We start from the raw sequence: 12,853 nt of genomic DNA on the forward strand, positions 1-12,853 counted from the left end.
CCACGTTTAACCTAAGAAACACGACGAAATCTCCCAAAACGATTTCGCGTGAATTCATTCCCTTCCTCCTCCTCCTTCCTCCCCCGAATCCCCGAATCCAAACTCCACGATTCCCTCGCCATTACCGGACCTGGAGGAATCCTCGGGGTTCCCTCCAGCCCCTCCCCAGATCTCCCTGCCCCTCACGAGCGCCCCGCGGCCCGCTCGACGGCGCTTGCTGACACGGAGGTCGTCGAGCCCGCCGTCCGAGCGCCGGGGCCTGGGGTTCCCGCGTGGAGCGCGAGCGCGAGGGCGAGGCGGTTCGATTCGGGTCGGCCACGCTGGGTCTAGGGTTTGGTTGAGTTGATGCCTCCCCGCCTCGCGTGACAGCTCCACGGGAGATCTCCGCATGGATCAGAAGGGCCGCGGCCGCGGCCGTGGCGGCGGAGGGGGAGGCCGCGGGGGCGGGGGCGGGGACAATAGCCGCACCGATCTCCTCGCTGCCGGGCGCAAGAAGGTACTGAGTCCCGCGTTTTTTCTCTTTTGCGATTTTGAGGAATTTCCCCCATTTTCTGATGATCGAGTGTTTGGCGTGGTCCGCGCGCAGCTGCAGCAGTTCAGGAAGAAGAAGGAGAAAAAGGGTCCCGGGAAGAAGGCAGAAGCCGACGCCGACGAGGGGGCTTCGAAAGCGGGTGCCAATGGGGAGGAGGCCGTGCCGGAGCCGAAGTCTCCTGTTGGGCTGAAGTTCCTTGCCGGGGAGAGTGGCAGCGGCCATAGCACGCCATTTGAGGTGAAGCTCGTGTTTCTGAGTGTGGTGCGTGGGTTTGAGTGAGCCATTGCTCTGTATAATACTCATCTGCAATGCAGGAAGCAACCATGTCGCAGGAGGAGCAATGCAACGGCCAGGGGCCTGCTACTGAGGAACCAAGCGTTGTGGACAATGCAGATGTTGTGCCTGTACTGGAGGACGCTGATGACCCTAGTGTGCAGAATATCAGTATCAGTGAGCAGGGGAATTCGGATCATGGAAGTCCTGGGCAAGGAGATGGTGATGATTCAGCAGTTCAGGCTACCAGTTCAGATGTTGGTGGTGATCTTATAGGAGCTCAGCCTGGGGAGGTGGATGGCGAGAAAATGCCCATTTCAGAGGAGAGCATTATACCCCAGGTTTCTTCTCAAGGTGACATAGCCAATGACGGTAGCAACCAAGTAGGGGGACACCAGGAGGTGCAGATAGATCCTGTTGAGAGGACAAGTAGTTCTGATTCCAAGGAAGCCATGGAGGTGCCAATTCCTTCTCTCGGCCTCGTGGCTGATAATGCTAATATGGGTGAAGAAGGAACTCAAGAAATGGAGGTGGGTGTTTCTGGGAGGTCATCAGATGGCAATATACAAGATGTTGAACCCACAGTTTCTGGCGAAATAGGCATGGAGGTTGGGCATGAAGCAGCAATGGATCTTGCAGCTTCACAAGAAATTCCTGGACGAGGAGACACTGATGATGAAGCTAATGGAGTGGGCAAAGAAGCTGTTCAAGAAGATGCAGGTACAAGTAACACAAATGCAATAGATGAAGCTGTCACTACACATGGATTGGATTTATCTGTTGAAAAGGTTGATTCAGCTTTATGTGGTGGTGCTGTATCTCAAGGCTTCATGCCATATCGCCTTGATGAATATATTCAGGGGCATCTGTATGTGATGACTCTGTCGAGGGATTTGCTCCAGTTGCAGCTAGATGAAGGCACCCACCTGAATTCAGATGTCACACTGTCTTCTGATGAAATTCTCAAACTCCAGGTACAGCTGAAAGAATCTGAAGAGAGCAAAGTAGCAGCCCATGAAGAGATTCAGCAATGTAGACATGAGCTCACGAACCTGAATACTGTTAAGGGAGAACTTGAACTAATCGTGGCTTCTCAGAAACAAGAAATTGACGCTAGCAACAGCAAATGTGAACAGCTGGAGATCGAGTTGCGGTCCTCCAAGGAGAATGCACAACAAATCTCGAGTGAATTAGCTGACTGCCAATCATTGCTGGAAGCTCTACAAAAGGAGAACATAGAGCTAACAGAAAACCTTGCTCTCGAGGAAAAAACCAGAAAGGAGGTTCAGGAGCAGCAAGAACATCTGTCTGGTGAAAACGAGAAGCTTCTGTCACAGCTGTCTGAGCTTGAACATAGCTTAGCTTCTGTGAAAGAGGTAATGAATGCTGGCAGTAGCAGGTGCGGAAGTTTGGAGGCTGAGCTGTGTTCCTTCAAGGAGAACATGGAACACACGTGGACTGAATTAACAAATTGCAGGGCTTTATTGGAAACGTCGCAAAAAGATAATGTTGAGTTATCTGCAGAGTTTGCTGTTGAATCGGAAGCAACCAAGAAACTGAAGGAGGATAATGTATTCCTACATACTGAGAACGAGAGGCTTTTGTCAGATCTGTCTGAACTAAATGATGAATTGCATCTTTCATACGCCAAACATAAACAGCTTGAGTTGCATGTCAGAGATATGGAGACACACATGGAACAACTGAAAGACCAACTAATCGAGGAAAGTCTGCGTGCAACTAACAGTTCCGATATTTACCAATCTGTAATTAAAGAGCTGAATGCTAAGTGCAATGTGGTGCTAGACCAAGCCGAGACAGTCGTGTGTCAAAAACATGATCGCCTGGCCTCATCGAAAATCACTGTTGAAAATGCTGAAAGAACAATTACAAGTCCTGAGTTTGTTTGTGAGGGTAACAATCAGCATTCTCATCCTCTATTTGACGAGAAAGATTCAAGTAACTGTACTGCTTTGCAGTCACTGAAAGGACATCTAGAGGTTGCTAAAGGTGAATTGCATGAACTTCAAAAATTAGTGGAGCGGATGTCCTCTAGGTCCGGTGGACGTGTTCTCGTGTCAAAACTCATCCAATCCTTTGAGGTAAAAGGAAACCAGGAAGAAGCTGGAATGTCTGAAGGGGAACATGATGAATTAAAAAAGTTAACTCAGGGGATGTTATGCTGCCTCGTTGAAAAATTCAAGTTGATGACTTCAGATCTTGCAAAGGCTGAAAAGTATGTTGTCGGACTGTGTGACAGAATAGAGCTTTCAAGTAAGTCTGAAGTGCAGCATGAAGCAGAAAGACAGCTCACTGCAGTTTTTGAGGCCAGAATGGATGAGCTCTCTGAGAAGCTAAGCAACTACAAGAACACAATTGATCAACTGCACATTCAGCTTGCTAACGTACAACAAGATGCAGATGATCATGCTGGGAAGCTCACTAATCAGGCAGAACTTTTGCATAACGATATAACAGAAAGGATTTCAATTCTTGAGAAGGAAAGGGCATCTCTATCAGGTTTGCTCAGTGAAGTTACCAACAAGCTCAGCTCTTTGGTAGGTACTATGTACCCTAATGATTTGGGTGCAAGCGAAGGTCTCGGGTTTAGTATTTTGGACTCTGTGGATCTCGCTGCTAAATCAATCCAAAGTCTTCAGGACAAATTAGAGTCTGCTCAAAGCGATAATGCTAAACTCAGTACTTCTCTTTCGGAGATCAAGAAAGCACATTCTGATGTTCAAGATAGGAATGAACATGCATCTAGAATGGTTAAGAACACGTATGATTCCTTACAGGAGTTTCTACTCAACTCGCTTGGAAATTCAGATGAAGCAAGTGCAGGAGATAGTGCTGAGGAGCCAATTGAAGCTCTGTTTAGTCATCTTGGAGGAGCCATCGAGCAGTTGAAGAATCTATTGCATGACCGTCATTCTTTGCAATCAAACAATGCTAACCTGGAGTCAAGATTGTTGAGCAAATGTGAAGAAGTTGAAGAAATCAGCTTGAGATGCAGTTCTTTAATGAAAAATATGGATGACATGTGCTTGCTGAACGAGGAGCTTAAATTAGTTTCTTCAAGTAAAAGTGAAGCGTTGGATGAGCTGCATGGTAGATGCCTCTCTATAGCAGAAAAAATGGTTCAACACTCTGCAGATCCTACCTCAATGGTTCTTCCTTTGATGTCTAATAGTGGTGAAGCTGAAACGTTCAGCAAGGAGCATCATATTTCTACCACATTACTGCCATGTATTGAGGAGGGTGTAGCTTCATGCAATGAGAAACTTGAAAATGCAGTTGAAAAAATCCACTTAGCAAAGATATGCTTGCAAAATGCCCATATTTTTGACCAAATTTCATTTGACAAGTGGTCCTTGCCCTTGCCTGCATTGATCAAAGAAGAAATTGTACCCCAGGTTTGTGACTTGCAGAGCAAAATGGACCAGCTCAGTGAATTGAACATTCACTTAGAGACTGAAATTCCAGTTCTCAGGGATGGCTTGAAAAAGCTTGATGAAGCTCTTGAAACTTCACGTACTGAGCTTCAGGAAAGGTCTTCTGAACTTGAACAGTCAGAACAGAAACTTTCTTCTTTTAAGGAAAAACTTGGTATTGCTGTTGCCAAAGGTAAAGCCTTGATAGTGCAACGTGACGGCCTTAAGCAGTCTCTTGCGGAGAAGTCTGGTGAGCTTGAGAAGCTCTCACAGGAACTGGAATCAAAGGATGCATTAGTGAAAGAGTTGGAAGCCAAGCTCAAATCCTATACAGAGGCAGATCGAATTGAAGCTTTGGAGTCAGAACTCTCATACATACGGAATTCAGCTACTGCTTTAAGGGATTCATTTATTCTGAAAGACTCTGTTCTTCAGAGAATTGAAGAAGTCTTAGAAGATCTAGATATGCCAGAGCGTTTTCATTCTAGAGACATTGTTGAGAAAATAGAACTGTTGTCAAAGATGGCTGTTGGTGCTTCTTTTACCTTGCCTGATGGTGATAAGAGATCATCTATGGATGGGCATTCTGAGTCTGGTGTGGCCATGGATAGCACAAGTGATGAACAGATCTCAATATCAAATCCAGGGTCAGATGAAATAAAGAACAAATATGACGAGTTGCATAGGAGATTCTATGAACTGGCTGAGCACAACAACATGTTGGAACAGTCTCTAGTGGAGAGGAACAGTATTGTACAGAAATGGGAAGAAGTCCTTGGTCAGGTTAGCATTCCCCCGCAGTTCAGAATGTTGGAACCAGAAGATAAGATAACTTGGCTGGGAAACAGATTATTGGAGGTCGAGCATGAAAGAGACACGTTACATTCGAAGATTGAGCACCTTGAGGATTCCTCTGAGATGCTAATTACTGATCTAGAAGAATCACACAAAAGGATTTCTGAGCTCAGTGCAGAGGTCATTGCTATAAAGGCCGAAAAGGACTTCTTCTCAGAGAGCCTGGATAAACTGAGATTTGAGTTCCTTGGACTCTCTGAGAAAGCAGTTCAAGATGAGTTTGTCAGAGATAACTTGCAAAAAGATCTAGCTGAACTACAGGAGAAGTTAGCTGAAAAGGCAAAGGAGAGCAAGCACTATCATGATATGGAAATAGAGGTACACGAACTACTTGATTTGGTGCGAAATGTGCTGCAGGATGGTACTAATGCTGAAATTCCATCTGGTGGTGGTGCTGTACTGTGCTTGGGTGAACTTTTGAGGAAAGTTTTAGACCATTATGAAACTCTTTTGTCAGAGTCGACTCTAAGCAATGTTGCCGAGAAGGAAATTCATTTAGATGAAACCAAGCTGTCTAACGACGCTTCTACATCAGAGACTGGTAGAGATGACAAAGAGAGTGTACTGAATACTTTGAGTAATCAGTTGGAGCATGCTTGCAAGAGTCTGGCCTTAGTTGAGCAGCAGCGTGATGAAGCAGCTGAGAAGGCACGATTACTAATGCTGGAGGTGGAGATGCTACATGCTCAAATAAACCAATTGCAGGAAGATGATTCTGAGCAGACTCAAAAATACCAGTCGCTTGTGCTTGAACTGGAATTAGTGAGTAAGCAGCGGGATAATCTGCAAGAAAAGCTGAATCAGAGTGATGAGTTAGAGCATGCTCGCCGTAGTTTGGCCTTAGCCGAGCAACAGCGTGATGAAGCTGTGGAGAAGACACAATCACTATTACTGGAAGTGGAGATGGCACATGCTCGAATAAACCGGCTGCAAGAAGGTGGTGCTGAGCAAACTCAAAAGTATCAGTCGCTTGTGCTTGAACTAGAATTAGCGGGTAAGCAGCGGGATGATCTGCAAGAGAAGCTAAATCAGGAGGAGCAAAAGTGCACTTCACTGAGAGAGAAACTGAATATCGCTGTCAGAAAAGGGAAAGGCCTGGTGCAACAAAAAGATAGCTTGAAGCAAACTATAGAAGAGATGAATGCTGTGATAGAAAAACTTAAAAATGAAAGGGAACAACTCATAGAATCACTTGAATCTGAGAAAACACTATTGATGGGCCGGTTAACTGAAAATGAGAAGAACTTGCACGATACAACGGAATACTTGAGTAGATTGTTAAATGCTTTGAGTACAGTGGACATCGCTCGAGAATTTGATACAGATCCAATCACCAAGGTTGGAAAAATTGCACAGGTTTACCTGGACCAACAGGCAACAGTGGCTTCATCACAAAATGAAGTGAAGAAATTGAAACGAGCAACAGAGCTGCTTCTAACTGAGTTAAATGAAGCTCAGGAGAGGGCCGATAACCTGCAGGAGGAATTAGTCAAGGAAGAAGCTGCACTTTCTGAATCCTCTAAACAGAACAATGTTATAGAGTCTGCAAGAGCGGATGCTGTTCGCCACCTTGAACATATTACCTATATGCAGGCACAGGCAGCAAGGAAGCAAATAGATCATTTGAAGGAGTTGAACTCTACCAGTCGTCAACTAAGAGAGGTCTGCTTTGACCTTTCACATCGCCTCGCCAGCGCATTCAGCAAAGATGTGGACCTTATCAGCTATATGGAGAGCTTCATGAAATCTTCTGGTAAATGGATGGATGGCACAAATATGGTGGACATACCTATCACTTATAATGGGATGTTAACCAGTAGCATAAGCAGCAAGGTAAATTTAGGCTACCAATGTGTCAGTCTGTTTTGTTGCTTCAGCACTTTGCATAGTAGTTCAGAAAAGATTGGACTGATGTTGTGCAAGTAAACTAATTTCTCTTGTTGCACTTACCGCAGAAATGTTAATACTAGTTGATCATAGTATTTACTTCCTAATTAGACAACTCATACATAATTTTACTCAGTGAAATTTCCTAATTAAATACTAGTTGGAAATGAGGCTTGTACTAAGTTTCCACCATGTCATATTTCTTTATGATCGTCTCCTTTATTCTTGTTCACCATAAAAAAGATCAATGGGTTAATTTGGATAGGATATTTCCATGTAAAACGAATCACAGATGACCATGATGTTCCATACACTGAAACAATAAAATTGTTGGTGCTAATGTGCCATATGAGATTTTGGGAGTTGTATTCTTTCAGATCTCTATTCACTGCTTTCTAATTGATTTCAGTTTGGCCTTTGCAGAATACTCATATTCCAAATGCTTCGCTGGAATTCACGGTGAATGATACTGATGGAACTCAGATGTTACATCATCTTGCTATTGCATGCCATGCTGTATCTGATTGTGTAAAGGATTGCAATGATCTCAAAAGGAATATTGACGAGCATGGTTTTTCAATTGACCAGAAAGCAACAGAGTTAGCTGAAGTTATGTCCAACTTGCAGAACAGATTCACCTCCCAAAATAACGAGTTGGAATCATTGAGAGAAAACATTCTTGAACTACAGTCAGAGATCAAAGAGAAGGAAGAGGAGAGTTCATCATTGCGTAGAAATATGAGTTTGCTTTACGAAGCATGTACTAGTTCAGTTTCTGAGATTGAAGGAATGACTGGTATGGGTTCTGGTACTGGGAGCTATTCTGTTGTGCAGAACCATTTATTTTCATATGATCATATAAAATCAGTCGTCGAGCGGTTAGGTGCAGCCGTAAAGACTACTCAGTATAGCAATGAAGGGAACACAAAGGAACTAAAGGCTACTGTTCTTGAGTTGCAGCAGGAGCTTCAGGGAAAAGATGTGCAAATTAGCACAATCAGTTCGGAGCTTGCATCTCAGATAAGGGAAGCTGAATCTTATGCGAAGCAGCTTTCTGTTGAGCTTGACGATGCAAGAATGCAAGTACACAATTTGGAAGAACATGTTGAGATGTTGCTTAATCAGAAGAAAGCTTTAGAGACCCAAGCAAGTGAGCTTAAAGATTTGGAGACAGTGGCAAGTGAGCAGCATGGAAGAATAAAAGAGTTGACTGATGAACTGAGCAGAAAAGACCAAGGTGAGCTGATATAACTTTCTTTGCCTGAAATTTCTTTGGTTGCTTCTGTTTGATTTCTATTTTTCCGATTTGAAGAAATAAATGATTGTATTTCTGCATTTGTTATATGTTGTGGTGTATTGTACAGAGATTGAAGGTTTGATGCAAGCACTTGACGAAGAAGAAAAGGAGCTTGAAGTCTTGGAGAACAAAAGCAATGACTTGGAGCAGATGCTGCAAGAAAAAGAATTTTCTTTGAAGAGCCTTGAAGATTCTAGGACAAAAGCTCTGACTAAACTTGCAACCACTGTCGAGAAGTTTGACGAGTTGCATAGCTTGTCTGAAAGTCTTCTTGCAGAAGTGGAAAGCCTTCAGTCACAATTGCAAGAGAGAGATTCAGAGATCTCGTTTCTGCGCCAAGAAGTCACAAGGAGTACTAATGAACTATTAACCACTGAAGATAGCAACAAGCAGTACTCATCGCAGATAAATGATTTTGTTAAGTGGTTAGAAACTGCGCTGATGCAGTTTGGTGTGCATTGTGAGAGCGCAGATGACCATGATTACACTCAGGTTCCAGTATATATGGACATGTTGGACAAAAAAATAGTGTCGTTGATATCTGAATCAGATGAATTGAGGGTTGCTGTGCAAAGCAAAGATTCTTCACTACAGGTCGAGAGGACCAAAATGGAAGAGTTGTTGCGTAAATCAGAGGCTCTAGAAGCTTCTTTGAGCCAAAAGGATTCTCAGATAGGGATGCTTCGTCGAGACAGGACGATGGGCCAACCTAGATCTATAAACTTGCCTGGCACTTCGGAGATTGAGCAAATGGTATGAGAACTTTATGTTTTGTATGCAATTTAACACAAACAGTATATAACATATCATGTTTTTTGGGTTTTGTTTATTCATAGTCACGTGCATGTTTCAATTTGAATGCAGAATGACAAAGTAAGCCCAGCTGCGGTTGTCACTCAGATTCGAGGGGCACGGAAAGTCAACAACGACCAAGTTGCTATTGATGTAGAGATGCACAAGGACAAACCATTAGATGATGAAGATGACGATAAAGGTGACAAAATCTTGCATGCTAACTTTAGGTTTATGGTGTTAATTTTGTTCCCTGGCTGATTCTCCATTTGTTATTGCAGCGCATGGTTTCAAGTCACTGACGATGTCGCGCATTGTTCCGAAGTTCACTCGACCTATATCAGACAGAATCGACGGGATGTGGTAAGTGCAATTTCAGTTCTTATTGAGTTGATTGAAGGTGTTCTCCTGTTAATTTTTATCTTTGATTTTATCAGGGCATCTGGTGATAGATTGCTCATGAGACAACCAACCTTGAGACTTGGTGTCTTGATATACTGGATAGCATTGCATGCATTGCTTGTGAGTTTTATTTGAAGGTTATATTTAAAGGTGAGTAAGCAACCGTTTTAGTAAGCTTCACTTAAGCATTTGGCTTTTCACGTTTGAACTGTTATAGCCTTGCCGCCTTGCTGTGTGTGGACCTTGGTTAAACGTGGTGCATATAGTGAAACATGTTTTATGTGCATCATTGCTAGAGTTTTCCTTCATTATTGCCTTTCACTGAAAAATACCTTGGATGTCCCACGACACAGAAATATAATTGAGTTGTGTTCACCTTATGTATTATAAGCTGTTGAGCGGCATGCGTGGCAGGGAGAATGTGTGGTGGATGGTTTAGTTGAGCTAAATTGAATGAAATCAAATGATAATTATAATCATAAAAACGTGCCGGCACTGTTGGGACCTGTGTTTTTTCCCAGTCATCTAACTTTATTTAATGATTTGGTATTCTGCAGCTGTAGTGATGGATCTCCTTGGTGAGCCACTTACTGTACAGTGCCATGTCTATGACAAGCTATGCAACACAAGCAATCTATTCAAAATGCTGTCGATTCTTTTTGAAGTTTGTTACTGAATACCTGAACCAAATGGTCATCTGCGTATCATTTTTGTTGTGAATCTTCCCCTTTCTTCTGCTGGAATTGGTCCTGCCTCAGCTGGGTCCAACCCAAGACACATGCACCGAAGGTACCGATGAAACAGAACTGGAGAAAGCAGCAGCAGCAGCAGCAAAGATCCCCTGTACATAGTCTCATTTTTTGTTTGCTCTATTCTTTGCTTTTAGAAAGATTGAGGGCATCTTACATGGTAGCATCTACACTATACAACACAGGTTTACAGAAGAATGGTTGACATGTACTGGTAGTTTTGAAAGCTAGGGTATTGGGATGGTAACAGCGTTTCCCCCTCTTAAAAGTTGACCCCCTGTATTCTTAAGAAGTTTACTGTATACATGCATGTGCAATTGGAACACAGTAATTGGTTTCATTTCATTGCCGCCATTGAGATTGCTATGTGGAGCTCCGGACTCGGCTCTTCTGGCATAAAAGTCAGAGTTGATGTGACGTGCCTTGTTGTGAACAGCCAAATGCAAACACATTGGATTTTCTTAGGTTTAAACTAAGATAAAATATGGAGTAAAAGCAACCAGAATAGGAAGGTGACAGAAAAATTCGGGCCTCTGATCATACATATTACCTTAGCACCAAATTAGTTGTAGATACCTTCGTATCTAGACAAATCTAAGATAACTAATTCAGTATTTAGGCAAATTTAATAAAATTAGTTCGGGACAATCTAAGATAACTAATTCAGTATCTAGACAAATCTAGGAAAATTAATTTGGGAGCAAGTGAGTAGGCCGCTAAGAAGACGTTACTAGTAGTCTCGTGCCTTGTGTATAGAGCTCTGATCCTATATACTTCTCTCAATAAAACTGTAACGTCAAGAAAACCTCAATCACCACCACCAGTGATTGGTAGTTAGAGTTTGAATATGGTGTCGGGGTGACACAGTTATGGCGGTGATGGTGTTGCGTTGGTTAATAGTGCTCCAACTTCAACACCATCATCGGCGTGGTCAACGACATGAAGGAGAAAATGGGTCAGTGTTGTTGTCGAGCATGTGCTTCGGCATTGTGTGGTGTTGGTTGGTCCTGGCTTGCTACCGGCGACCTTGACTTTTGTCTCGGTTGTTCCGACTTAGCGATCGCCGGTTCCCCCCCGTGAGTTAGTCCTACTGCCAACACAAATCAAGATGCGACCCTAGCTGATTTGGCTTCTTCCCTCAATCATGCCGCGTTCTTCATTCTCTCCTCGGACGAGGTGACGATGACTAAGCGAGTGGAGGCAAAATTTTAGGATCGTTGTATGTCAAGAGGGAGGGGAGGTGAATAGACTAGTAAAAATTGCACTCCACGAGGCCAACAGAACCTAGAGATCTTTTCTCAATTTTAGTTGTTGGAAGATTTTAAACTTATCTAATGGTTGCCTAAAACATCCTACACATGCAGGTCTACGAAAGTAAGGTGCAGAAGCAAAACTTGCACAAGTAAGGAGTAATTAATGTTAGGATATTGCAACCACGAGGAGGCTTGAGATGTTTCCCATAGTTCGAATAGTTGGCGCTATTAGTTAAAAAAAACAGCTGGCACTATCCTACTCCACATTGTTGGAGGCTTCGAACCATGAAGATTCTCACATCACGTAGATCCTGATTGCTGGGGCCACTAATGGCAATGCCCAAAAAGAGTCCAGCAAGGCGCAACCGGCCTATTCCACCATGGCTTACTTAGACTAGATCTGCACGAAACAGGCGATTGTCAGGCCCTCATAAACTTCTTGGTTACTTCACACCTTGAATGCTCTCAGAACAGCTAGCCAATCTAGGAGACAATAAGTTTGGGGTTCTTGGTGATGAATCTGTTGCTCTTGTGCTTCAAAAGATAATCTCCTCCACACTGAAAACTCTCACGAGATATATCTTTGGGCTGGAGAGGTTGGAGTGGCAAACAAGGAATTGATTAGAGATCAAAGTTTTTGTCTCGGAGGATGCATTAGAAAGACCATTGAACTCCACACGAGACTAGGAAGTTTCCTCTGAGAAAATGTGGTTTGAAATGAAGTGCTTTGAGTGAAATGGTGGTGTAGATGGAGTATATATAGGTTGGTCCTAGAAATATGACTATTGCACGCCCTTTTGCGCAATTCAGAGGCCAGAAGTGATCAGAAATTCAGTCAAAAAAAGTGAACAGACTCAAATTGAACTAAATCTCCTGTAGTGCTACCTTCCCCAAAACCTCATTCAATTGAACTCGAGTTCATGCCATGAAAATTTGGAAGGTTTCATGATGAGGAATAGATCCAAAGTTATCCAAGCCAGCTCCAAAGGGGTCCCAACAAGCGGATTCATTGTTGGCAAACCCAAACTAAATCCTGGTCCCTCAAATATTGGTAACTTGTGGTCAGTGGATTGTTATGTTTTATGTTGCATGTGTTTTTTCACATGATGGAAGTATGTACTTTGTTTCTTGCACACATATTTGCATTATGTTGCAATAATTTTTGGGTGTTTGGCAAGGGGTTATTTTCTTTTGCAAATGTATGTTTTGTGTTTTTGATGGAACTATTTCTATATGTTATTTATGTTAGTTTGTGTATTGTTATGTATGCTGCAACCTAGTTTTCAATAGGATATTGCAACAAATGGAGGTTCGTCGCATAACTAGATTATTTCTTGCAAGTTTGTGTTTAAAAATGTTGCATTTTTTGTAAGGACTAT

General features: G+C 43.0%; 1 protein-coding gene across 1 annotated transcript; it reads left to right on the top strand.

The window, feature by feature from the left end:
* The first annotated feature begins 6 nt into the window (after window positions 1–6).
* Window positions 7–10,566, top strand: LOC119323922 (golgin subfamily A member 4-like). Its single transcript, XM_037597633.1, has 9 exons — window positions 7–496; window positions 587–769; window positions 847–6,927; window positions 7,405–8,218; window positions 8,346–9,031; window positions 9,143–9,272; window positions 9,352–9,433; window positions 9,508–9,622; window positions 10,030–10,566. The coding sequence occupies exons 1-8, from the start codon at window positions 389–391 to the stop codon at window positions 9,605–9,607; spliced, it is 8,184 nt and encodes a 2,727-aa protein (XP_037453530.1). The 5' UTR covers window positions 7–388; the 3' UTR covers window positions 9,608–9,622; window positions 10,030–10,566.
* Window positions 10,567–12,853: the final 2,287 nt, after the last annotated feature.

This window comes from Triticum dicoccoides, chromosome 6B, assembly GCF_002162155.2.
Source record: "Triticum dicoccoides isolate Atlit2015 ecotype Zavitan chromosome 6B, WEW_v2.0, whole genome shotgun sequence".
NCBI classification, from domain to species: domain Eukaryota; kingdom Viridiplantae; phylum Streptophyta; class Magnoliopsida; order Poales; family Poaceae; genus Triticum; species Triticum dicoccoides.